Source organism: Brachyistius frenatus, unplaced genomic scaffold (genome assembly GCF_029030835.1).
Source record: "Brachyistius frenatus isolate BFR_SWC_R1_liver_20210118 unplaced genomic scaffold, ASM2903083v1 Contig_50, whole genome shotgun sequence".
Taxonomy (NCBI): domain Eukaryota; kingdom Metazoa; phylum Chordata; class Actinopteri; family Embiotocidae; genus Brachyistius; species Brachyistius frenatus.
In genome coordinates, this window is record NW_027210649.1 from 202,549 (window position 1) to 229,792 (window position 27,244).

A 27,244-nucleotide genomic window follows, 5' to 3' on the forward strand; every position below is an offset into this window, starting at 1 on the left:
GTGTGTGTGTGTGTGTGTGTGTGTGTGTGTGTGTGTGTGTGTGTGTGTGTGTGTGTGTGTGTGTGTGTGTGTGTGTGTGTGTGTGTGTGTGTGTGTGTGTGTAGGTGACTGGACCCCTGTGGGAACAGGACAGGATTCCATTCGGCTGTTGCCACGGGCCACAGCTGTTGCTAGGGACATCATCCTCAAGGCTAGTTAGAGCCTCCATCGCTTCACTCGTCTACCTGCACTGTCTGTCTATCGGTATGTCTCACCATCTCTGTCCTTTCACACCTGTTCTTCATCTTTAACCCGACATCCTCCTCCATTTCCAGGCAGACAAACTAAAGACGCAACAGCAAACACAGAAGTCGAGGATTGGAGTGACGATAAATCTGCTCAGCTGATCAATCCGGGCCCCAAGCAGGTGAGCTGCCTCCGAGGGGGCCGACGGGCAAAACTGTGCCAAGCTCTCCGATCACATTCCCTCTGAGGGCGACGAATTCAAACAGTGATTCTCTGAGGCTCGTTACGAGGTGAGCAGAGCATAGAGGGGTGAGAGTGGCGTTGGGGTGTGTGTGTGTGTGTGTGTGTGTGTGTGTGTGTGTGTGTGTGTGTGTGTGTGTGTGTGTGTGTGTGTGTGTGTGTGTGTGTGTGTGGGGTGGGGGAGGGGAGGGGGGCTGTTGGCCACTTGTCCACCAGGGCCCTGCGGTAGCAGCTGCTTGCATTTGCGAGCCTTTCAAGTCAGCAGTACTTTATGCCCTGCGATCAGCTGCTACCCTCAGCGACACTCCAGCGCTGTCCTGTCCGCACAACACACACGCGACCCCGCTGTTATCCAGGGAGCCATGTGTGTGTGTGTGTGTGTGTGTGTGTGTGAGCCGCGCACCCTCTGCTACGTTCAACCAGCTCGACAGGACATTTGTCCAGTTAAACACCTGAACCACCCTTTCAAGTTGTCCCGCTTCAGCAAGAGGCCCCGTCATCCAAACCGATTCCTGATTATTCATCGGAAAAGCGGCACATCGTGCACTAGAACATTGTTTTTTTTTCATTCACGGTTTACTGCTTATACAATACAACACTAATCGAAATATTGAAGGAAATATTGAAATTGTAGAAAAAAAATATGTATTACAGGATAGATATAGTTTCAAGTGATTCCTTTATGGCTCAATTAAATATTACACGGCCCCTTCCAGGAAATCGCAATCTCAATAATTAACACAAAACAAGCAGACTCTGCAATATTTGCCCATATTCGTCAAATGTCATCAGCAGAAGCTGTGCTGAAAGTATTAACGGCATAAGGCAAGTATTTTCAGACAAAACTCGCTTTATTAACAAAAATAACTCCTTATCTACAATCAGAAAGTCTCCGCTGCTGTTTTTGTAATCACGAAATAAAACTGTGCATCAAAGGAAACCGGAACAAGCGGGAAAACTAGAAGTGACTGGGTTTGCAGGAAATGTGGTCTTCACAATAACATTTTCTAATTTAGTGATTATTATCATCAAAGGAAATTATTACATATTACTGAATATTAAAAATAATAAGAGAATGTACTTTGTTTTTGTACATACAGTCGGCCTGTGTCCTGAATTAACATGAATTAAACAGCATCTAAAGCTCTTATTTTGACAGCTAATGTAGTCGTTGTATTTTATGCAAAATCACACATTTTTGATCAGAACAAAAAAAAACTCAGCAAAAATCCTGGAGGGACTGATTACATAACTACATATATAAATCTATATAGACTTCAGCAGCTTTGGAAAATGTCCAACGCAGAAAGCGAATGCCATCTGGGAATGCATCCCTCTGGTCCGAGGTTCAACAGCTCTTAACCCCCGCTGCGCTCGTGACAGATCTGGGATGGAGCGTGTTCAATCTCACTGTCTGTGAATTGACTCCGATTAAGGGGGAGGGGGGTCCTGAATGCGCCTCTGCTGAGCTTGCTTTAACCCCCCCGCCCATTCATCTAATGCTGTGGTGTCTTTCAACATCCAATTTTACATGTGCATCCGTGCCCTCCATCTCCATCTATATCAAAGGCGAGGCTCTTCCCCACAGCTCCTCTCCTCCTTAATGCCGTCGTTGATTCCCATCAATCCCGGTCCCCATGTGGGATGCGTCTGTGCTCGAGCATAAAGTGAACCACACACAGCCAATTCCAATCCAGATGATGCAATTCTTGGGTAATGTTTATCCAGAATGGACTGAATAGCAGATTGACTATCTTTATAATTTGACCCATAAACCCTTAGCAGTGTTTTTTTGGTCTCTGGGTACATCAGCGTGATCACGGAGATGATGGAGCCTAATGTGTGTAATGCAAATCTCGGTCTGAAATATGAATAAGACATTATCTCGTGAGCAGAACTACGAGCCGAAGATCGTCCGATGTCAGCTTAGGGTGGACTAAAGGTCTAGTTTTGGTCTTAAGTGGAACTGGTTTTTGCTGTAATTAGAAAAAGTTCATGAAGAATATCGATTACTTCCTCGCAGCTTTCTGCTGAAGTGAACATCTGCTGCTCTCCACCATCAATCGCTGCCTCCAAGGGTGCCACCCACAAGTCCACCATTCATTTCTGGAAGCCTCACTGCCCACTTGGACAACACATTTAACACAAAACTTACTGCACGGTGGCTCGGTAGACGTTCCCGGGTTCGAACCCACTAGCGGTCCAAACTCCTTTCTGTGTGGCGTTTGCATGTTCTCGCCGTGTTTGCATGGGTTTATGTGCTTTGAGTGCTTCCTCCAACTATCAAAGACATGTATGTTGTATACTCCTGTCAGTATCTTGTCAATGTGTGACTGCCCACTGCTAATAGTATTTACAAGGCATCTAAAAAAAAATTGCATGATGCACTATAGCACTAGGATTCACTCTACGTTGGGATTGACAATACTCCACCTTTATAAAATACGGATTCGTGTGTAACGGTCCAACGTCGCGCATTAAAATGACTTCATGCCCTGCACACATCATCACAGACTGTGAGTGCTGCTACACTGTATGTGTCTCCCAAACGCAGTGTTATTGTTTCCTACAGTGTATCACACCATATATGCATTCCCCTCACCTTGGTGTCTGCTCACTCCCCCCACCCTCTTAACCCCTCTTCCTCAATCAATCCCCTACAAAAGCCTGCCACAGGCAGCGATATCCGCCAACACCATCCCTCATGCTTTGCCATGCTCCAGCAAAGCCAAGGAAACAGCAGCATATAGAGGAGCTGGGTCTGCAGGGAGAGGGAGAGGGAGAGGGAGAGCGCGGGGGGAGGGAGGTTGAGGGAAGGAGGAGCGGGATTGAATGGGGAAGCAGTAAATGGAGGCGATGGGGAGGGGGGGGGGTATTCTTTGGGAAGGGAGCCAATCCAATTACAAGCAGCGGTGCAGTCCTGGTTTCTTTGGCGGCACTAAACTCACATTTCAACGGTCTCTTCCTCCCCCAGCACCTTCGTCTTTCTATCTCTGCCTGTTCCTGCTACCCTGTTTTCTTATTTTTTTCTCATCATGGCTCACCTCCCCCCCCCCCCACCACCACCACTCCTTCCTGTGCATCCCCTGCGCACTCCACACCCTCCCTCCCCCCATCTGTCTGTGTCTCTCGGTTGCATGAAAGAAGTGAAGGTATAGAACTGTATCTCCGAGTAAAGCATCAAATCCTGTCACCCTCGCTGTCATGCTCAGATCTGCAGGAAAGCCTGCAGCACCCTACTCCAGCTATGAGTCTCACACAAGTGTGCAGGAGCTCGGCATCCCCCTGCAGGGGAGCTGCAGCCAAGCCTCGTCAGGCCACTGCCCTCCCCGTGACTCCCGACGGAGCGAGTGGATGAAGCTTTCAGTGTAAACAACGCTCATTTCAGACAAACCCACGCACACACTTTCATGACTCAATGACGCCTAAGCAGCCCTCTTCCAAACACTCCTGTTATGCAGCGTTATTGATTATTCATTACCTATTTTAAAAAGTAATACTTTCATTTTTTCTTTCTGCTGCAGATCGCCACAGCGACAGTGACGACAGTAAGTCCTGTGGTCACTCCCTCTTTCATGCACATAAAGTCAACAGCCACAGCTCGTTGAGTCATCTGCCTTCTTGCAAATCCCGGCTTCTCCTTGTACCAACAACGTACCTGCATGCAAATGTTTGCAGGGCCCGGTCTGCTCACGTGATCTCAACCAAATTGGGTTCAGATAAAGTCCAGCAAAACCACAGCAGCAATTCAATTCTAAAATAAATGCCCACCAAACACAGGAAAAAAATACTTCAACCAACAGTCCAATTGCAGTTTCGCTTTTGGGAATCTCACTTCCCAAAAGAGAGAGAAATAATCAATATTCCATTATGTTTTGCACTGATCATTTCTCTCTCTTACACCCCCAACATACATAATTTTAATGGCTTGTGTTAATGTCATCTTTTGCTGGGGATATTTCTACCGTCTCTCATCTAGTTTACCCCATAGTGAGAGGATGATGACTAATTACGATGACAATAAATTAAACAGGAATGCTCATTACCGTTAGCGAAATAAACACTACTTTCTTTATTCTATCTGTCAGGGGATCTCTCTTTGTGGGTGAGTGCTTTACTAGGTTTTTCTTCTGTTCTGGCCACTGGACCGTGATACCTTTTCTCGAGGTGCTCCTCTCACATCCTGGCTAATTCCTCCCCAATGTTAGCGTTACTGTGGTTACAGTCATGCCCCTGTGAGGAGCGAGTCTAAGTACACAGCAGCACGCAAGGCTATTTTGCATAGTGTGTGTGTGTGGGGGGGTGGAGGGGGAGGGGGGGGGGTGTAGAGGTAGAAGATAGGGAAGGGAGGAAAAAGGGGAGAAGGCGAGCAGGCGGCTGCAGACACGAGTGCGGAAGGAAGCGGGGACGTACGACAATGTACAAGCAACACAACGGGGAAAATACTCTTTCTGTCTCATCTCATTTAACCAAGTAGAAAAAGGTGCTAAATTATTAAACAGCTAAAACAAGGGGTTACATCAAATAGCTATTCTCTCCTCCCAAGCCTGATTGGTGAATTGATTTAATAATGAATAGACGGAGACCAAAATAATCAACATCATTTGTGTTGCGTTGTCAGACATGAAATTAAGAACTTGCCAAAAAGGCGGTAAGAAGATGCTCTTAGTAACTCCTTTTCCTTTTCAGTCTCCCTCTCTGAGCTTTGTGAAGCTGCTGTTGATGGGGGGCCTTGTTGCACACTCCTGCTGTCACTCAAAGAGAGTCGGCCTCATGGGAGGAGCAGCCACGGAACAAACTGACATCCTTCAACCAGTTGAAACATACAATATATGCTGCAGTCTAAACATCAGCTGTTTGAGGTGGTGACAAAACATTACAACAGCTCTTCTAAACCAATCAGCAAAACTCGAACATCGTTTGCCAGCCCTATTAAAGCAGTGTGCCATGACTTCCTGTATCCGTTTCAAATTAAAAGTCCTCGTCTCAAATGAAAAGCCTATACATGATCCAGTATTGTACTAGGCTTTGACCTATTCTTGTTGATTGACAGTGAGACTCCTCATCCCTGAACCCAGAGCACAGCACTCACTTCCTTCACTAGTTAATCCTGTCAGTGAGCAGCTTCATGTAATACTTTGTTTCCTGTGGCGGGGGTGTGAAATCTATCATTATTAACTGGCCAGGAGCCCTTAACCCTCCGCAGCGTCTGGATTCTCACACCGAGACTTGGAGCTTTAGTGTCTGGGTCCCGCTCTCCGCTTCTCTGCTCTCAGTGGGCCGCAGGCAGAAAGGTGCCTATTAAAATTAATGGGTCAGTCCAGGTTATTCAACACTGCAACAGTGGAGCTCACTTAACAAGGAACTGGTAATGACCACTACAGTGAGCTGGCCACTGCCATTACCCCTCCCAGACACTTTGACAGCGGGCATTAAATATTAAAGAGATAAGTTTCTCTGTGACCATGATCCATCTGTGCAGAAATGGGACCACTTCACACTGTCTGTACCCCACGGACCTCCGGACAGCCCAAGTCTTTTTGTAGCACGGTAATGAAGTAGGCAGAAATCTCCTCCAAGAGGCTTTTAAGTGCTAGATGAGTAAGAGGAGAACGTTGGTACTCACCTTCTTTAGACGTCCACTCTTGGTGCCTACGAAAGCTACACAGTAGCCGTTGTAGACGTAGGAGGTCACAGAAGTCATGCGGTCTCGAGTCTCGGTGTAGAGAGTGTGGCCAGTGACCAGCTGGGAGCCACCGAGCGGCTGGTTGATGTCCAGACCACAGAAAGAGTCGTCGATGGGCACCGGCTGCAGACAGAGGCAAACAAAGGTTGGAGAATGAAGTATAAATGAATGACACAGAAACTGAAACGGAGAACAGAAAAAAAAGAAGAGATCATGACTATGAGACAAATGTGTCTCATTAAACACAAAACCCCTTTATGTACTGCAGCGTAGGAACAGAGAGCGACAAAAATACATCAGAGCGACACGGGGCTTAGAGAAGAAGACATTAGTGGAGAGGAGAGGCTGAGATACAGAGTATTACACGAGAAGACGGCTCAGTGAGGAGCGAAGACGGAGGCGACAGTGAGTGAGACATAAGGAGGGAGCGATGGCCAAAGTTGTGGAAACAGTGCACGGTGTCAGAAAGTGTCTGAGATGGAAATAAGAGGTTGAGAGAGGTGAGACTGAGGGAGAGGAGACACTGAGGGAGAGGAGAGAGGAAGGTCGGAGCGAGGCGGAGGTACGCGACTGAGACTCCCAGCCAGATAAATGTTTGTCTTTCTGTTACGCTTGACAGATATGTATCAGCTCCACCTGACTGAGCTCCACCTTGCTCTCACTGTGGCTCATTACCCTGGCCTATCATCACACCTCTGCAGGAAGACACACAGCCGCATGATAACTATGTGCGCTGGCAGACACACTCCAACACTGAAATATGAATGTAACCGAAGACACCGCGATGAACTTTTGAAATAGCAACACTAAAAGTCAAACAAATATGGGCATGACTTCATATGTTATGACAACTTCTTGGACTGAAGATTCACCCCCATCCTGTTATGTCTTCTAAGATACATATAGGACAGAGATTCATTTCAGCATTTTTTTTAATCTTTTTACTTTTTAACCAGTCCGAGAGAAGTACGCTATCAACGCAATCGATTAATTACTGAAACACGCAGAGATCAGAGGACATAAACTAGCGCGACCTGCAACGCGCCTGCAAAATTACAGACTCTCACACTGAGCTGGAAAGAAACAGGTGCTCATAAATGAGATAAATAACATAAATACTATATTTTTGGCTGGAACACAGCATAGCGGAGCTCTAAAGTGAGTGTCTGTCACTGAGAGAGAGCGATCAAAGTTCACCGCAGGTCGGCTGAAAGCACGACCTGAAAGCACGAAAGAGAAAACACTGAATGCATAAAACATACATGTGAACTACCGTCAGAGAGAATGTGAAGGGAAGTTATGTGATGCAGTTGGACAAGCAGAAAATTAGGACAAGTAAAGAAAGTAATAAACGCTTTTCTATGACAGATGTGAGTAGGGAGAGCTTCATCAATTAAAAAAGTAAAGAAATGCAGTAAAAAGCTGTTAAATTTGAGCTGTTGTGATACAAAATGTTCAGTATAAATGTGTTCTTGTTCACATAAAAGAAGCTTATTTAGCTGGTTTGGGTGGAGCTCAGCTATGTGAATGAATGTTACTCAACATGAGTAGCTTTTGGACACTTTCATTTTGTCAAAGTAGCTCTCGGAGGATAAAAGGTTGGAGACCCCCTGGTATAGTAGATATAGTAGGAGAGGATCAAATTGAAAAAGAGGAGGTGAATGAGAGGCAGGACAGTGATGTTCCCGTCCTTGATTCAGGTCAGCTGACACTGTCTGAGTGGCAGTGGCCTCATTGTGCCATGTGGAGTAAAGTGAGATGGCCGGGGCCACTCTCCCATGTATACATCCCATAGTCTGTTGCTCGCAAACTCCCTGTCCTCTTCACCCTCTGAATATACATACCCCCTCTGCAACCCCGACTCATTAGTTCTCTTTCTGTCACTATATCTAACTCTCATCTGTCTCCTCTCTGTCTCCGTCCCTGTCAGAGTGGTTCCAGTGGACGACGCTGAGTGACACTTCCTGCTCCAGGAAGGCAGCTCCAGCCTCTCGCTGCACGCCGCGGCTGTAAAAACCTTTCCACGCAGAGTAAAAGCAGTAATGCTGACGAGGAATAATGGCCTCGGCTCGTATAGTCACGCCCCTCACTTTATGGCATTTCCCTTTTTTATTTCCTTTTCCCAAAATAGCCCTAAGTGCTATGAGGTACTCTAAAACAGTATTTAAATTAAGAAAAAAAATCTAGAGAGGTTACATTATGTTTCTCTCTTTTGGTTATAAAATTGCTTAAAGCTTCTTTAAAAAAAAAAAAAAAAAAATGCTGATCAGACATTCAATTACATTACATTTATGTAGTGGTGAATCACAACACATTTTAGATCATGGCACTTAACACAGTAAAGTCCTTAAAACAGAACTTTACAACATTATACAGAGGAACCCAACAATTCAGCAATTCCCACATAAGCTAGGAGGGAAAAACTCCCCTTTAAGAGAGAAAAAAACCTCCAACAGACGGAAGAAAAAAAACTCCCTTTCAACAAGAACAAACCTCCAGCAGGACCAGGCTCAGAGGTGGGCCGCTGTCTGCCTCGACCGGTTGGGGTGAGAGGAGAATAGAGAGAAAAGAACAGCGTAGAGATCCAAGACATGGAGTGAAGCTAAAACAGCTCTCCTGAGGAGCAACCCGTGAGTTCCAGACTTTGGCTTATCGATACTCCCTCAAAATCACGCAGCTATTGCTCATGTAGTCCGTTGGGCTCCAGACTATTTGGTACGGAGCATATCAAGAGTGTTTAGATGATGTTACGCTAAGCAGACTTGGCAGACAACTCAAATCTCCCTGGACTCTTGTTCACCTTCTTGCAGAAGTTTTAAGTGAAGAAATGCAGCGTAGCCTCATCTTACACTGTTTCACGTCATGGAAATTACACGAGTTACCTTGAGCAGAGCCGAGCTGTGCTAAGTCTAAATACAGACCGTGACCCTGTGTGATTAATCCTTATTGAACAACTCGTAATACAGGATAACATTTAATCTATGTGGAGAAAATATTTGCTGTCCTGATCTGTTTCAACAGCGGAGCATGAAGTCTTTTCTTTCAACAATGACACACATCGTTTGATTTGCGCTTGAATGACGGATGAATTAGATGTGACAGGATATCCGCTGTCAGAGTTTCTCTCCCAGGGTACATCAGCGTTATCAATACCACCTTCCCCCTTTAGCTCTCAGGAGTGGTTAATTAGTCGGTAAAGCATGAGCCGAAAAAGAAGCAGAAGCAAGACAGGAAAGATTGTCAGGGAAGACACACAAAGACAGACAGCCCGATACAAACAAGAATCCCATCATGGCCGGGCTCCATGGGATTGACTACAGAGATGGTGTGAATCTCCAGATGGCAGAAGGCTGGATGGCTGGGTGATAAATCTTTGATTGGCTGCTGTGTCTGAATCCCTCTGGCTCAGCTTTCGGTTCCGTTCCCAAGCTTCAGCCTTCGGCCTGCATGTTACTCATATACACAGTGAAATGTCTGCAAGAATGAGAGCTGGGCAGTATAATTAAAGTTCGCTGTTTTGAGCTAACTGGCTACCTGCTGTTCTGCAATGGACCAGAGGAAAAAAGAAGAAAAGAAAAAGCCCTGGGACCGCATATGTAATTTCCTCAGAAACCAAGCAGGGTACAGTTAACAGTTAACAAAAACTACAGTCTCTAGGGTTGGTCTGACCTTGAGTCACCTCATATTTTGATGGATCTCAGACATGGGCTCTCTAAAAAAAAAAAAAAAAATACCACCCAGCGAGACTCGGGGACATATTTATTCAAGAAAAAGACGAGATGTGAAACATGTGTGTACTTGAAAGCAGCCGCAGTGTTTGAGTCGGGGATTTAACCGCAAGCAGGCGATGTCAGCGCGGTGGACATGTCTGGATGCTAAATGTAATTTGTACTGGCTTAAAGAGTTCCTCATCCATTGACATCTATCTGCATAATCCATATTATACCATGGATTTAACGGCTGCTCATTGAACACGAGGACACGGTCTTAAAGGACTGTGTTTTACATCTTCATATCTCTGTGGCTAAACACCGAGCGGGAGGATCCTCGGTGTGCAATAAGAAAGGAGAGAAGGGCGTTATTGGCAGCGCATTCCTAAAGAATGGAGTGGGAGGTGCAGCTTTGCAGGTAACAGCTAGAAACCTTCAATGCACACCGACATGATTGGGGATTCTTCTGGGAAACTGGGAAAAAAAAAAGAAAAGAAGAAATGTTCTAATTTGAGCTCCCAACCTGAGCGCTGCCATCATTACCACCGTTTCTCTCTCCCTCCCTCCGTCTACTCTGCCTCATACATCTCATCCTGCCCTCTCGGTGGAGCTAATAAAAGCCAACAGCTAGTTCCAGATCATGTCTCCCTCTCCCTGACAATCACCTCTGACATTGTGGTAATGGAGAATTTACTGATTTTAATAAGACTGGTCAACTGAGTTCCCCGGGGGGGATTAGCAACCAAAGAAAGCCGATCGGGGGTCTCATCGCAGTGAGGGATAGAGATATGTCATTACACCTCACAAAACACGTATGTATGCCTGCTTTACACACGCCGGGCATACAGCACACTCGTGCACAGTAACGTACTAGTCATTAATATTTAATAACCTTAAATTCCTATTAGTAATTACAGAATGAAAGCACAGAGGACCGTGGCCTCGTGGGAATGAAGGGAAAATCAAGAAACTTAATTCTACTTGACAACATGTAACAGATACGCAGCCTTGTATTATAGGATAATTGGGGGGTTTCAGAAGGAATAGACTGGTGTGTGATCTATGCCAACATCAGAAGCGGAGGAACATGAACGAACCCCCCACCCCCCCGCCCAACACACACACACACACACACACACACACACACACACACACACACACACACACACACACACACACACACACACACACACACACACACACAAACACTTCTTCACACTAGAAGGGGAGAGTGTATATTTGTATTGTGCTTGAGGAAAATGTTATCACTTTGATAGTTGCCAAGAAAAATAAATCCTCCCTAATTTATGAATATCTGTGAAGTACACTTTGAAAGTGGATGTCCTCTGATATCAGAGCTGCAAAACAATTTGACTCTCACTACATGTAAAATAATGCCAGATGCATCTGATATCAGAGAGTATGCTGTTAACTGGAGTATTCTCTTTCTGGATGATTGTTGTATTTATTTTCATTACTGAATACACCCTTTGAAACTTGCTGTGTTTTTTTAGGCTCATTGAGAGGCTGTGATCACTCCCTTTACTGTTTACTATCGTATTATACAGCAGGAAACAAGATGTAGATGTTGTCGGCCCACTGAAGAATTCTGACATATGTGATATGAATCGTCCTCTTATCTCTTATCTCTGTTTATTGGCTAATTAAAGCTTAGAGAAAATTCTAAATGAAATAGAAAAGTAAGATCTTGCATTATCTTTTCCTATCTAGTAAACTATCTGCAAATATGCAAGAAATAACTATGTACATTTCCCGATTTTGTATTTCCTTGTAAATAAGTTTTGGACTGTTGATTTTCGGTGTATGTTCAATAACGTCAATGTTACCACACTGTCACCATTAGAAAAGGCAAACAGAATGTGCATCCCATCTCTGTGTTTTAATACTACGTTTTGCCAACCACTGAGCATAACTCACCGCTTTGGTGCACTGCACATCCTTCCCAAGGAGCCAGTTGAGCTCCAGGTTTCCTTCTCCCTGGTAGCAGGACTGCAGGCGCTCCTTAATTCGAGCGTTGATGTCTCGGATGGTGAAGATGCAGAGCGCCGAGTCATCCGGCGGCCGATGGAACTGCTTCTGGCCCTTGGAGAAGATGGTGAAGAGGACGTCGTCCTGGGCGCTGATGTTGAGCGAGGCGGCGAGAACACGTCCCGGCTTGCCGAGGTAAGCCGCCTGCAGCAGGCGGTACTCGACGCCGTTCTTCACACAGCCGACGGGCAGGGAGACGTAGGAGTGAAACTTGCGGTCGTCCTTGCAGAGGCGGACGATGCGAGAGGTGTAGAAGAGATCGCTGCCGGATCCGCTCGACGACATGCTGTTCTCCGGCGTCTCGGGCTGAACGGTCAGGAAGTAAACAAAGCTGCCGCTGGCGAAGCCGTAAACGTAGTAGATGTCAAAGTGGGAGACCAGTGCCAGAGTGTCTGACGGTATCTTGATGAGGGAGGACACAAAGTCAGTGTGCAGTTCATAGTCGAGCATCGCAGAAGACTCGGGGTCCCGGGGCAACTTTCGACTGGAGATGGTAGGAAAGTAGTCCTGCTTGCCGTCGACCGCTGTGCCAATAAACAGGGTGCCATCCTGGCCCTGCGAAGGCACGATGACGCCGTACATGGTCCCAGTCTGGTTGACGCTGGAGAGGTAGTGCTCTTTCTTGTGGGAGGGCTCCACTAAGATGAAGAGGTCATCGAGTCTGAGGAGTTTACAGACACCCTGGTAGAGGCTGCCGCAGGCCAGCAGGCGATTTTGGGAGTAGTCGATGAGGAGAAGCTTGTTGACGTTGTTGGTAGAGACGAGGGGCTCGGAGCAGGGCTGGACAATCAGAGGAGGGTAGCAGGCCTTGTTGTCGTCCTCTGGGCCTGTATCGTGTGAAACAAGCAGGGTCAGGTTACCCGAGAGCTTGTACACACGGTTGACGGCTCCGATATACAATGCGCCCGTGGTTTGGTGAACCGTCAGGTGGTTGAACAACCAGTCCCGACGTTCAGGATGGAAACTAGTGAAAGTCTGCCCGTTGCACGAGGCGGGAACCGCTAAGAGCCACAAGCCTAATAGAGCAGTCAGCGCTCCTAATTTAGGGTGAGGTGACAAAGTTCTGCGTGCAGCCTGCCGGCCCTCCATGTTTGCCGGGCCTGCGAGGAAACTGCTGACGGAGCAGATAGAGTGGACGAGAGGAAGAAGGGAGGAGACCTTCGCCTTTTTGTTGTTGAAGGCTAACTTGCAGGTCAAAGCTTCTCGAGGGTTTTCACATGTTTCTGGAAAAGAGAACAAGACACGAGGAGGAAAGAGGTTAGATATCAGAGTGTGACTCACATATCACACGAAAAAACAAACACAGATGAGCACATGGAAAAGGGTGACGCGAAGTGAAACGGGGATCAAAGGTTCAACTGTCAGTAAGGCGATGAGCTGTGGAGAAGGGGGGGGGGGCGGAGATTTAAAGAGACAATGGGTGGAAAGCATTATGGAGCACATTCCAAAGGAGTTGCTGGACAGGGCAAGACAATGCAGGAAAGAGAGGCAGGTTACAGCAACGGAAATTAGCCTGACCTGACTCACACTGCTGCTGTCGCACACTGAGCAAGCGGTTTTCTAAGAACAGAACAACAAGTGACCCAGACGTTGCTCACAGAACGCCCCGGACTCATTGCATTTCAAGTCAATAAAGAAACAGCACTTTACATCTCGTGTATATCTGAATGACAAATAAAATAAAGCCTTAATTTGGGCTTTTTATATGCAGTTTTAGTTATTTTAACCAGAAATCAAATCAAACTTTTTAATCTCGCTCGGACGCCTTAATTTGAAAAAAAATGACGCCCCTTCCTGCTACGTAGCCAAGATGGCGACCGTTTAGGGTGAAAAGTGTCCAGCGTTTCACACCTCTTTTTTTGGACTGATTTGAGTGCATCATCCTGGTACTGGTAGTTCGCTGCATGTTTCTGTACTCGACAGTGTAAACGCATTTACATGCACTCAAAAAAGTGTGTTTGTACACAAGTACGCCATCTGGAACGCAGAACACGACTCTAAATGAAAATCCAACAATAAATGTCACACCAGAAACACACACACGTAGCTGGACTTTTTCTGCTCTTATCTTTAATGGCATCAGCTTCCTCATTACATTTCTACACTCACCCCCTTCCTCCCATTTTTTATATTGACTGCAGTCCATCAATTGTCCCCTTTCCATATCTATCAGTAAAAACATATATCAGGCAAAGTCAGGCGATTTATGCAACCATGCTTGGGCAAGGCTGCAGAAATCCCCCCCCTCTCCCCTTGTGCCATAAACCAAAAGACGGAGCTCTACGCAGTCTGTCCCCGGGAGTTAATTATCTCGTCCATTGGAAAAGAAGGCCTGGATCTTATTACTGGAACAAACTGAGAACAAATTGGAAGCCACTTTCACACACACACACACACACCATCCCCTCGCTCGGCGCTCTTTATGGGGTCCGTTTTACAGAACCAGGATCTATTCATTATTCTTTTCTAAACATTGTTCTTCTTTTTTTTTTCATGCCTTTATTCTTTTCATCTTCTGCTGAAATAATCAGATCATAGAGGGATAAATCAGCGGCGGCACAACGATCATCTTTAAATGAATCAGCTACCGTATTAGATCTGTACACAAGTCGCTCACAAAAACACCAGGGCATACAGTGTGTGTGTGTGTGTGCGTGCGTGTGTGTGTGTGTGTGTGTGTGTGTGTGTGCGTGTGTGTGTCATTCCCTGAGTATTATCAGCGTACTCTATCAGAACCAGGCAGTGTGAGGGGCTAACAAGTGGAGAGAATGGCAGTGCATCCCAAAATCAAGTATGATTAGGCGTAGCGATCCAACAAGGGTAATTACTGCGGAGCCGGAGGAGGTAAGCTGGGGAGCGACACGGGGACGCCGGGGGCTCCAATGTGTCGGAGACGGCCCTACATCGTTTGTCACGCTACCAGATTTGCATTTTTCCAGCAGCGAGGGCACAGAGAATCAAGGGTGAAAGCCGCGGCTGCGCCTTGAATTAACAATCACTTGCAATTGAAGATAGGAGAGGAACGTTGTGTCGAGATACTGAACATCCAGGCTACCGCGGCGACTGGGTTCAAGGCAGGTTTGATTTGCGGGGCTGATTTTGGATTCCCTCTGAACCGTGTCAGCCCCCTTTTATAAAAAACCTCGCTCCAAATCTGGTAATGGCCATCTTGGGGTCCCTCTCCCCCCGCTTCCCCTATGATCAATGGGCAACGCTACACAACTCAGACTTAAATATAGACCCTTAGGAACTGTATTGATCCATGTGTCCATAAACACAGGTCCTAAGGCCCAGTCAAGCTGTTCATGGCGTGTGTATAGGCGGAGGTGTGGGAGGCGCGCTGTCCCAGAGGCACTTTATTAGCGTGGTCATAAAAGTGCCATTGCCTGGATAAAAAAAAAGCAGCAAGGGCCAGACCCCCACCTTCACTTTCAGCTGCCTGCCATGCTCCTTTGTTTGAGTTTGTACATGCTAGAAGTGCAAAGTGGATCCCTTTGGTGGTATAATCAGCCTCCTGCTGAGCTAGCTTTTTTTTTTTTTTTTTTTGCTCAAGCCCCGAAGCCTTTTGCCCTTTTTGAGCTTTTGCCACACCCCTGCCCCTTAATCATATGTATACAACATTTACTCCCATCCATCTTTTCTTCCTCTCCTTTTTTAATTTGGTCTCTTCTTCCCCCTGTCATGTGGAGAAATATATGCATCCCTCCCTTCATGATGTGGCAACAGCTGCAGAGGCAGAGAAAGAAAGCGACCAAACGGTGTAAATAAAAAAGGCTCCACAAAGGTTGTCCATTCATATTGCTTTTCAGTAACACAGGGAATGAAGTCTTTGTCTAAGTTGATTGCATGACCACCTCTTTGTTGCACTTGACATAAGACTTCTCATTGCAGCTCAGGAGCGGACTTGAAAAGAATAAGAACAACACGAATCAGGCCCGTGTGCTGTTTAGTTCAAAGACACGTCTTTCTTTTGTTTATGAGGAGTCAGAAATACAGAGAGGGAAATTAACATATAAATGCAACCAGGAGTGATTCATACTTAAACACAGTTACCTAGTGGCCTAGAAAAAGAAGAGGATATGACTGTGGGCAATGCAAAGAATTATGGGTAAGAATAAGGGCAGCATTTTTTTCTGTTAATCGTAAATATAACTCAGTAGCTTTAAAACAAAATAAATAAATAAGGGCCTCTGTCATGTGACCACCATTTTTTGCCTCGTGTTGTAACTCTTACAACTATTGAAGTGTCAGCAGTATTTTAAAACATGACACAGTTGTCTGTCTCTGACAACACCAACCAGAACAAGTCCTGGTTTTGAAATAAGTTCAGTATGTTGATGCAACACAACTGTGTCTGCAGCGCCGCGGCAGCAAGACGGATTGGCAAGATGACAAACTGACATTTGCATCGGAGTGTAACATCACATGAAAATATAAAATGCCCCCAAAGAAATAAAATGACGTCAGTATATCACAGTCGCAGTCAGTAGATTTCCATTCCAAAACTCATCTGACAATCTCTTTGGCAGAAAGAAGAGCATCGAGTGACGGGAGATGGGAGAGGACTCGCATTCCAGCACAAGCGCAAGCTGTGATCATGGCTTGGAGAAAAGACAGTTTCTTGCAAAACTTCCCATTCATAATGAATAGTCAGGCACACACAAAGCACTGCGTTGGCACACTCAGCCGGGCTGCTTCTGAGTGCTTGTTAAACAAACTGGTCCCACTGGCTGCTCTGTGCTCCGTCACTGTGCTGAAATACTGGTGATTTCCCCAGCCGCCGGGGCACGGTGCGGTGACAAAGCCGACCGTGGTCGAAAGGAGCTGCGTTGTGGCGAATGAGAAATATCCCGAGGAGCAGCAGAAGCGTTGGAGAAGTGAGAAAAATGCAAAATGATATGCAAACCATCGCTGAGGATTGTGGGCACAACAGCCTGAGGGCAGTCCAGCAGCCAACCAACTCACACCGGAGAGAACGTGGCCTCTGGAGCAGGAGCAGCTCTAAACCTCCATCACCCTCAAATAGGCAGCAGGTCTTCTGCTTTTTGGGCTTTTTATTATTTATTCTTCTGTTTTTGTCCCCACACTCTAAGCTTCTTAAAATTGAAGCCAAATTTGCTTGATCGCTTAAAATTCACATTTACAGCAATTGTATTGCGGAAGATAAAGTACATAAACCAAATCCGTTTATTGCGCTAAATCCATTGTTGTTGGATAAAAAAAAAAAAAAAAAAATGTGAGATTGTAATTTCATGCCTTGGATTAATGCGTTATTCCCCGAATGATTAATGTAAAGCGTGAAATTGAAGTGCTTAAGTAAAAGTGATATGCAACAAATCAAAGAGACAATTTGGAACAAAAATTCAACAAACTAGCAAGTCAATAAAAGTAAAAGGTTTAAAAATATTTGGGATCTTTTTCTCTCACTGCCTGGTAAGCTTTTCAGTTGATGTGGCAATTTGCACAGTAAAAATAGGAGGTTTAATCTGCCCTAAAGGGAGATCTTCCTCTATAGGAGCCTATAAAAAAGCATTAGCAGCAGAGGTTAGTCCATTAGTCTTCTCTCTTTGCTGCTATCAAGAGCAGAGATAATGGGAGGACTTGCCGGCATCTTGTGTTGTTAAGCCGCAGTTATATTTATACATTCTTTTGTCTCAATAGGAAATGGATTTCTCTGCTCCGGTGCCAGTACTATCTGACAGCTTCCAAGAAAACTACTCTGCATCCATCCATCCTTCAGCCACCACAAGGAAATGACACAATGGCAAAGCGGAGGGATAACACCCTCAGAAAACCACGAGCCCTCCAGTAACTGCTGTCATCTTTCTCTGCCTGGCTTCCTGTGCTGTGCTGTTGGAGGTAGTCGATTATCCCGAACACTTCCTTTTGAAACAATTGCTTGACACTGATGGACCCCGATGATCAAAGAGGAGGAAATTGCTGTGATATGCTCATAACATCAGAACAAAGCAAACACAGGTGTTGACGATCTAAATCCACCATTGTGCAAATTTATAACTTGACCTTTTATGAAGCTTTCGGTTTCTTTTGACACGGTATGTGTGAGGCTCTGAGCGATGGCTAAAAGAGCTGTAATAATAGTAAACTAATGCACACTTGTCCACAATCAAGCATGTACTCCACGGGCACTTTCACAGAGCACTTTGCATTCAACACTATCTTTGTTAGTGACCCATATCAGTGCACTTGCTCATGACCATCTGAGTTTAGAGGAGCAGCGAGGCCCTTTCACAGCAGTCACCGTTTCATTTTGCTTCAGCCTCTTAGACGTACTACTCCAATGGAAGCATAGAAAAGATTATTGAAACACCGAACCGCACATGCATTTTGAGATGCTCCACACAAAAAAAAAAGCATGTCGTCGCGACGGAGGAATAATCGTGTCTCAGCATAGCTGCTTATCTCCGAATAAAAACAAGTGCACGTGCATCTAATCTTTCCCTTTAACCCTCTCTCTGCTGAGCCCCTCCCCCTTCCAGCTTCACGCACTTCAAACTCTGTTTGAGGAAAACACATGCTGGTATTACGCCTAAATCTCTTGACATCCACGGCGTGAGATTACAGTGTCATTGTTATTCTGATGGTTATATTTTTTGGTTTCTCCTCCCACAGCTGCCACATTCTCCAAACACACATTCATGCTTATACTCTTAAACACGCTCAGACATGCACACATCCACATCCACAGAGGCGTGCGCACATATAGACGGCAAACCGGAGACACACATTCAGCATAGATGTACATAAATTATCCCCTTTCTTTTTTTTTCCCCTCCCTCAATCCTCGTTTCCACCGACACAACTAACAGCCTCTGTGTACTTTTCCTATTAAATTAGAGGTTGAATCCAGCGTGATCTTCTCAGGCAGTCGTACTATAGCAGCAGCGTGGTGGTACGTGGTGTACACCTCATCATCGCTGTCTGTCATCCAGCGAGAGCTGATTTCTATTAGGAGGCATTTCCATAAATCTAAATTGTAAAGGTGCCCCGGCGAGGGGGAGAGGGAATCCTCGGCGGTGCGAGGAAAACAAACAGAGCGGGATGTCAGCGGAGACCACGGGATCACGTCTCACCTCGGCTCATATACGCACTGGAACTGAATCAGGCTCCTTGATTGACGACATACGCACCTCATCAAATTGCCGGGCCTTAACTATTCCTGAAGGACGGCAACCTCCTGCGCGATCCTGTCACTTTGAAAGTCAATACAGTGGTGTAATGAAAGCCGGATGCGGAGAGATGCAGTTGTACAACATGAAAGGTAAAGCAGCCGCGGCGTGCTTCAGTGTTTGGTGAAAAATGAATCACGTCTGTATAAATTATGAAAGACAGATAATACGCAGACGTGCAGCAGACACCTGTAAGATCTGAGTATTTTTGTCCCATTTTGTGGATATGGAGGGCCGAGAAAAGAATGAAACGTGAATTGTAAGACAAATTTCACCTTATTACGACTTCTTTAGGTGAGCAGATTAATAGTTTGGACTCCTTCATACTTGCGATAATCGGTCGATCCCTAATTTTAACCAATCAAAAAGCACCAAAACCGGCTGATATTTGGCCGCCACTGTAACGACCTACAGTCGCTCTTTTCCAAAAGATAATCCAACAATTCGCTTCCTTCTTATCCCGGTCACGTGGCTCCATTACTGCTCCTGTGCGGTGATTATATGGGCTGACCCGACCCGAACTAACAAAACTATAACTAAAAATCACATTTCTAAAATTTATACTGCTAAATGTAGACAAAATTATAATGACAAGTTAGGATACTTCCTTTACCACACAAACTGATTTGGCTGGTTTACTAAACTAAACTTCTAAACTTGTTTTTAGTTTTACTAAAACTTCGTCTGGCTGACAGTTTAATAAAGCCTCTATTTGTAACTAAACCTTCGACATTGCTTGTGCTTTTCTCAGATTTGAGGCTACTTTTTTTTTCCGGCCAAATCTTAGGACACATTTAAGAGCTGCTGAAGCAGACAAATGGACTTGGCAAAACGAAGAAGTTGGCTGGTGCACCAGGTAGCAGGTGCAAAGGACGGCCAGAGGGGCATTGGTCTGAGTGAGCAGGCAATTGGGCGTTCTGTGTGGAGTAGACTGGAATGAAATGAATGAGTGGCTCACTTCGTCTGGCTGTGTTGCAATCAGATTACATAAACGCGAAGTCATTAATGTGCTGCGGAGTTGAGCGTAATGAGAGACGACTCGCTACGGCGAATGCAGCCGAGCCAAGAAGATACAGATGACATTAACCCAAACAATGTCAGGCCACAGCATGACCTGTGTGTGTGTGTGTGTGTGTGTGTGTGTGTGTGTGTGTGTGTGTGTGTGCAGTCAGCCTCATAGCGTGTGTCTCTGTGCACTGGTTGGTGTTGATGTATTTGCTGTCTTTATCAACAGACTCTCCCTGCAGAGGTGTTATCTGCCTGTAGCTGCAGTTTGCTAAACAAAGCCTGGACTCTAACCTTTTGCTGTGCAGCTGTCCAATCAGAATAACGCTCCTATGGAACAAACCTCCTGTCAAATAATCACGCCAAATCCGCAGTTACGCGCAACCAAACTGCTCTGCAAGTGAGCTGAAATCTGCGAGATTAAGTGCTTGTCCCGTGGAGTGTGTGAAACATCACCGGCTGACTAATGAACAGAAAATTAAACATGGCGTCCGTTTCAGTAGCCCCTTGCGTCATCATTTGTCTCATTGAGATCGTAGTTGTAAAGCCACGCTTTAGGGGAGAGGGAGGGAGAAGGAAGGAAGGGGGAAAAGGTGAGGGTGAGCAATAAAATACCCCCACACAGAAATTAAATAAAGGGACAGAAATGATGAATGATGGCCTGTGAAAGTGGGTGAAAATGACAAAACAAAACAAAAAACTGCTAAAAGTTCGAGTGAAGGAGAAAAGACAGATAAAAAGAACGGGGCAAACAAAGGAAGGAAGAAAGGAATTGAGGGAGGGGGGAAGGAAGGAAGGAAGGAAGGAAGGAAGGAAGGAAGGAAGGAAGGAGAGACGGAGTAGGAGCCACGCAGTCATTACTCCAGCTGGGTAACAAGCCGTTACAGCCACAGCAGCAGCCACAACTCCAGAAGCTGGCACGCTACGTCCACTATTATCTGGAGCAAATTTGCACAGCCTGGCTGGCACCCTCAAGTGAGAGGGCGGCCATTCAAAGAGCGACAGGAATGAAAAGAGCAGAGGCGTGCCGAGAAAAAGGAGGTGAACTAAACTCTAGATTGGACCATTCTTTTGGTCTAAATGTACACCACATCTAGTCATTAGACAATGAGACCTGTTATTTACCTCCGAAGACGCCAGCCCAAAATCCGGAATGGTTATATAAGAGTTAGTTTCTGGAGCGAGGGGAAAAAAATGACGGGAATCCTGTCACTCAGAGTAATCCCTTCAATTTCTGCAGCTACTGTTTCATCTAAGGACTGTATGATATAGCCTGCAGCTCTGTAATCACACGCCGGCTGAAAGGATGAGGCTACTCCGGGCTGACTAACGACCAGGCACTGGAAACGCAGCAGGAAGCACACTCTTCCACTGAACTCCTCCATCAAAGGCTTGGTGAAAGATCATCATGAATTGCGACGTGGCTCAGAGAGGATAGGCTGTACAGGTGAGGTGGTGTATGGGGGCTCTTAGTGAGTGTGGTGACATACATCGTCCGCAGACCAGGGCTGTGATCTACCTCAGAAGAGCGAGAATCTGACCCCGACCATTGTGTTGGGAGGGAGGGAGGGAGGGAGGGAGGGAAGGAAGGAAGGAAGGAAGGAAATTTCAGCTTCGTGAGAGTGGCTCATGCATTTTTCTGCCAGTGAAAGTCGCGCTAATTTGTCGACTGTATAAAAAACAAAACGCCATAAACCCCTGAAGTTAAGGTATCAATGGACAAACCTCGACCTGAAACTGCTGAACACCAGACCAGAATATCATCATTTATTAAACAACACCCTACATATACGATCTGCTGAAAGTCGTGAGGATGCCAACGTTTGCGAGCGAGCGTTCGAGTTCGGGGCTTGACCGCTGGAAGTCTGTCTCGGGGAGACACTGTGACCTACGATGTAACAGAAACGTGTAACTGTGAACACTTGCTGGGCCAACCGCGTCCATGCCGAAATCAATTATCTGTCAATGCAATTAACACGACCGGAGAGTGCGCGTCGCTGCTTTGAATGCCGGAACAGTTAGCTGTCAGCGGGCGCAACACTGGCATGGAAAAGATAAAAAGAAAAAAAAAAAAAGGCATAAAAACAGCCATCGCTCCTTTATGAACCTTTTGAGTCAGTAGCTCGTCTCGGCTGTCACGGGAGTGACTGATGATGTCTGCAGCTGCAGTTAGCCGCTATGTGTTTACACGAGTTGCTGTTCCGTCTGCGTGAGTGCGCATGAGGCTCCTTTCATTGCTCACACTTATCCGGGACAGCAGACAGTTGTCTTTGGGGCTCTTTCCGCCGGGTTAATATTGTTTACAGCAAGCTACGCTGCCTTTATGGAAATTCCAACAAACACTGCAACACTGTACAAACAACCATTTTCTTCTTCTTCTTCCGGACGTGAAACGTTTCCGCTGGAAGCTCGAAAACACAGCCGGTCCCCAGGTCTGCGATTTCTTCCAGACCGAGCGGGTCGCGGGCCCTTTTTCACAATCCCACTCTGCTCGGGGTCAGCAGTAGCTTCACACACACACACGCACGCACACGCACACACACACACACACACACACACACACACACACACACACACACACGCACGCACGCACGCACGCACACGCACACACACGCACACACTTGGCTACCTTATCTCACACACATGGCCGTGACTTATTGCAATGGAAGCACTTGTGAGGCGTTAAACCGCCTAACCCCGGTGACCCGCTCTTCTTCCCTCCAGACGAAGTGCCAAAGTATAAGCATCGCGCCTCGTCCTCGCACCGTCTGCTCCTCAAGTCTTCTCACCAAACGCGATTAAGGGTCAGAGGAGGCTGAACATTAAGAGTCTGACCAAAGCCAGACAGCCTCTGTGAAATAACAGAGCAGATAAGGCTTTGTGTGAGAAAAAGCATCAACTTTTAATGATGTCTGTCTGTGTCTGTTCACAGGAGCGAGAAAAAAAAACAACAACAAAAAAAAGCACCTTAAAAAAAAAACAACCTGACTTGAACACTGAGGTAGTTAAACTGGAACAAACTTTGAATCTACTATCGTTCAACAGTAAATTCCAGTTAATGTAGAGTTTGGATTGTTATGTAAACTCCTACAGGAGGAAGGAAACCTTTACTATTCGGCGTGATTAGTAAGCGAAGCCTCGCTATGATGCGCTGCAATTAGCGCGGGCAGTTACGGCATTAAGCGTGAATACAAACTCAACATTTCCTGTATCATTTCAAATTAAAAGCCGTATAGCGTTTTATTAAAAAAGAAACCCCTCATAAACGGGCTTTTATTGTGAAACATCGGCTTACCGTGTTTTAAACACGGCAATGGTCCGACCACACTTACGTCACCACAGTTCCTATTGTAACGGGGCGAGTGCCCGGGCAGACGGCGGCGCTGAGAAAGTACAACAAAACGCGGTTATAGGAACTTGAAAGGTTCCAAGTTTCCCCGGTTCAGACACACGACAAAAAAAAAAAAAGAGGAGAACTCCCTCCTACCGTTCTTTGAACTGTGAAATAGTTTGTGCAGTCCGAAAACACCTATTGTGTTCAAAGACCCGCTGTGACCCGCGAGCATATTGCTGCCTGCCTCTCAAATGCACGCCGCGTGCCTATTTTCAGAACCTCTCTGCTGAGACACACATAACAGATGCATTATTCCACGGTCGCGAAGGGTTCAACCTCTCTCCCGTTCTCTCGGTCTGTTTCTCTCTCTGCGCAAGAGCTCGGTAGAAGGAGAGGCCCCCCTCTAATCTCATCAGAGGTGATAAAACACCACAAAATCAAGTCTGCGGCTAGTTACTTAGCCCAATCTCCCCTTGGATGAGAGGCAATAACAGCATGTGGTGAGGAAATTGGGTGCTTACTCACACAGAAGGATACATGCCTAGCAAGCAGAATGCACTGCTTGTTGTGAAGACTCTGTCCACAACAGACCACAGAGTAAAACAATACAGTACTCATCTGTCTGTGTGTGTGTGTGTGTGTGTGTGTGTGTGTGTGTGTGTGTGTGTGTGTGTGTGTGTGTGTGTGTGTGTGTGTGTGTGTGTGTGCGCGCGCGCGCGCGCGGCAGACTTTATAGTCATTTTAACAGGCAACAGAGGGGATGGATGCGACCGTATTTTCCCACAGAAAAGCCATAAGAAGTCTGCGAGTAAATTACCCGAACAAATAATGATTTTTTTTTTTTTGATTTTTTTTTTTTACTTGAATAAATCAAGGAATTCTGTGGGTTTACTGACCAGAGAAGTGAGACTTATAAAAACGTTCCGTAAGAGACCGGTTAATGAGCTTCAGGGTGAGAAAGAGTGAAACTGTGCTTTACCTTAACAACTCTCTGGGACTTTGTTGGAATGGCCTTTGAAAAACTTTTTTTTTTTTTAAAGACTCGCACATTAGAAAGCCACGTCACTGCTGCCCCAGACCCCGGCTCACGGAGAGATTTTTCACACACACATTGGTATGCACGTCCAACTAGGACTTGCAATGAATATGAATAATAAAACAGTGGTGAGCGCTGCAGTAAGCATTAACTCAGCCTTGCACATGCTGTGTGTATAAAAATCCACCTGATGGTCCTCTGGAGTGCGGCAGCTGCTGCCAGGCCTCGCCGGGGCAGGACTGAACACGATGGGACAGAGCTGACAGAGAGCGAGCCGGCTGACTGACTTAGCGACTTGCTGGATCAGTACTGAAGCGCACATGCATGCCTTCCGGCCTGTTCCGTGTGAACCCGCGTACAGGATGCAGTGCTGGCTGGGATACGGTGGAAAATCAGCATTGGCTGGTTTCCTGCGAGCCAGTGTCCTGAGAGCTGAGCAGGCATAACGCCGCAGTAAGCACTTTTCTATCAACTCACAGGAGGACCGTTGTAAATTTTGCCAAACATATTAATGTTTATTTCATTAAACAACTGTACTGCATAACTAAATTATGATACAAGACGTGTACTTCTACAAACAATTTTGACAGCGCTGCTTTAAATTGCCTGCACTATATCTTTATGAATTAGATTTAGCGCCTCGTGCTTGTGTGCCTCCGTCTAACAGTAAAAGTGTAGTTTACATCCTTGTCTGTCCAGACTCTTAATATATGGGGTGAAGCCCTTGATGTAATTTAATAAAAGGTATTCAGAGTATTTTTAGGGATAGATAAGCAACATTTATTTGACTTGACTTTTTTAATCGTTGTTGCTTTAGTTCTGCTGTATGTCTATTCTATTAGTGGCTGAATTCATTGAGAGAAACAAAAAACAGAGTCAAATTCCTTGTGTGCTTTTATGTGGCATTGAATAATTGCCATAAAAGGGTTTTTGCAGAACATTATTATGTCACAGTGAAACTGACCTTTGGGATCTAAAATGTCATCATTTCATCTTTTTGAAAAATGTCATATTTTTTTGTCATAATTAGTTTATGAATTCTTGAGCTAAGGCCACAAAATGTCTTTTGTGAGTTCACCATAACAACCAAATTCGAATCAGTTCATGTTTGAGTCCAAGTGAACATTTGTGCCAAATTTGAAGAAATTCCTTCGCTGCGTTCCTGAGATATCATGTTGACGGCACACAACCAACCATAAAGCATAATGCCTCCAGTCAAGGCTACCACCAGGCGTAGAAATGGAAAAGACCTTTTTGTGAAACTCAGCAAAAATGTATGGAAAGGCCAGTGACATATAGCATGTGCCCTGGAGTACAGGTGCTTCAGGTGAAGCACATTTATTGCACATGTGGCACAACTGTTCCCCGCCTGCTTATATGAAGATGGGTGAGCGGTGGGGACGTGGAAGGATGTAACGTCCCGGTGACCCACGGAGTCTTTGATGAAAATAGTGTGCTGGCAGAGTAACAGCAATTTGTGGTATTACTCACCGCCGCAGCGTACTGGACTGTTGTACACGCGAGACGGAAGCGTCCGTTGTGTGAGCATTATCATCCACCGCTGTGATGAAGCACGGGGAATAGCAAAGGTTCAGAGAGGGAAGAGGTCCAATACTCATTATGCTCAAAGTCACAGGGGCGGGAGGGAAAAGAGAAATGGTCCCGTGCACTTAAACAGCCCGGCAGAACTGAAAAACGCTGCGCACCACAGACTTGCATGGGGACACTTGTCTCTTGCTTCCACCTCCACTATTATTATTCCTCCCTTTCTTTCAGCCGTTACACCCGCAGTAACCATGGGCTCGGTAGCTGCCCTTTTTTGGTGAGCCAAGACAAGTCGAGCAGCCTGAGATGAGATTGAGATGAGATAGAGGCGGCCGAGGCAAAATAACACGCGCGAGATGCCTTCGCCGTACAAGATCCCTGATCCCTGTATGAAGAGCTACTACAGCTGGTCCACTACATACAGTAAGTGAACCTGGGAATAAAGTGCTTCACAGTCATTTTCACAGGCCAGAGATTCCTGAACGTGTCTCCTGCTCTGCTGCAGATAGAACGCCGAGACGGTCGGGACCATCCATATTCTTCAGGCAGACACTGAAGGGCATCTTTTATGTGTGGCCGCTGAGCCTTTATACAACTGTCTGTCAGAGTTCTTCTTGTACTACATCTTGATATAGTCGCCCGGCGAAGAGGCTTGGATCTCTGGAAAGCACATCATTGATGTAATTGCGCATACTTGCATGTGCATAAGTAGGTCTTGAGATAAAAAAAATAAAATAAAAAAACATTGATATTCAGAGCAAGGAATTGTCTAAATCCAGCTTGAGTATGAAATGGGCTGTAATGCTTACAATGCTTTGACTGCATGTAAAATGTTCCGGCAAGAGACATACTTGTATAAAGGGCTTAAGTGTAACAGCTCTCCAGTGGAGGATCTTGCTTTGCATTAGTCACCAAATCACATTCATGAGCACAGCCTCTCTCTTTCTCTTTCTCTCTCTCTCTCTCTCTCTCTCTCTCTCTCTCTCTCTCTCTCTCTCTCTCTCTCTCTCTCTCTCTCTCTCTCTCAGTCTCCAGCCGAATGCAGCAGTTGCTTTCTGAGCATTAAGTTTGATCAAAGACTAATCTTAGCTGTAAGATGATTAAAATTACCATCTGGTTCTTTGTTAAGGAAGTGAAGGCAGGCTGGGACTAGATCCCACAGTGCAAAGAACTGGGGACAGGCAAAACAAAAAACAGACCGGAGAGAGGTGAGGGAGTAAAGGA

General features: G+C 45.8%; 1 protein-coding gene across 2 annotated transcripts in view; it reads right to left on the reverse strand.

Annotated features, from left to right (window-relative positions):
- Window positions 1–27,244, reverse strand: part of plxna2 (plexin A2) — a 192,531-nt gene that overhangs the window by 151,834 nt on the left and 13,453 nt on the right. For both annotated transcript variants that reach the window (XM_069704184.1, XM_069704183.1), the window contains exons 2-3: window positions 11,800–13,133; window positions 6,092–6,274 (exon numbers count right to left, since the gene is read on the reverse strand). In XM_069704184.1, coding sequence (XP_069560285.1) covers window positions 6,092–6,274; window positions 11,800–12,999 — 1,383 coding nt within the window. In that variant the 5' untranslated portion in view covers window positions 13,000–13,133. The remainder of the gene's footprint in view (window positions 1–6,091; window positions 6,275–11,799; window positions 13,134–27,244) is intronic.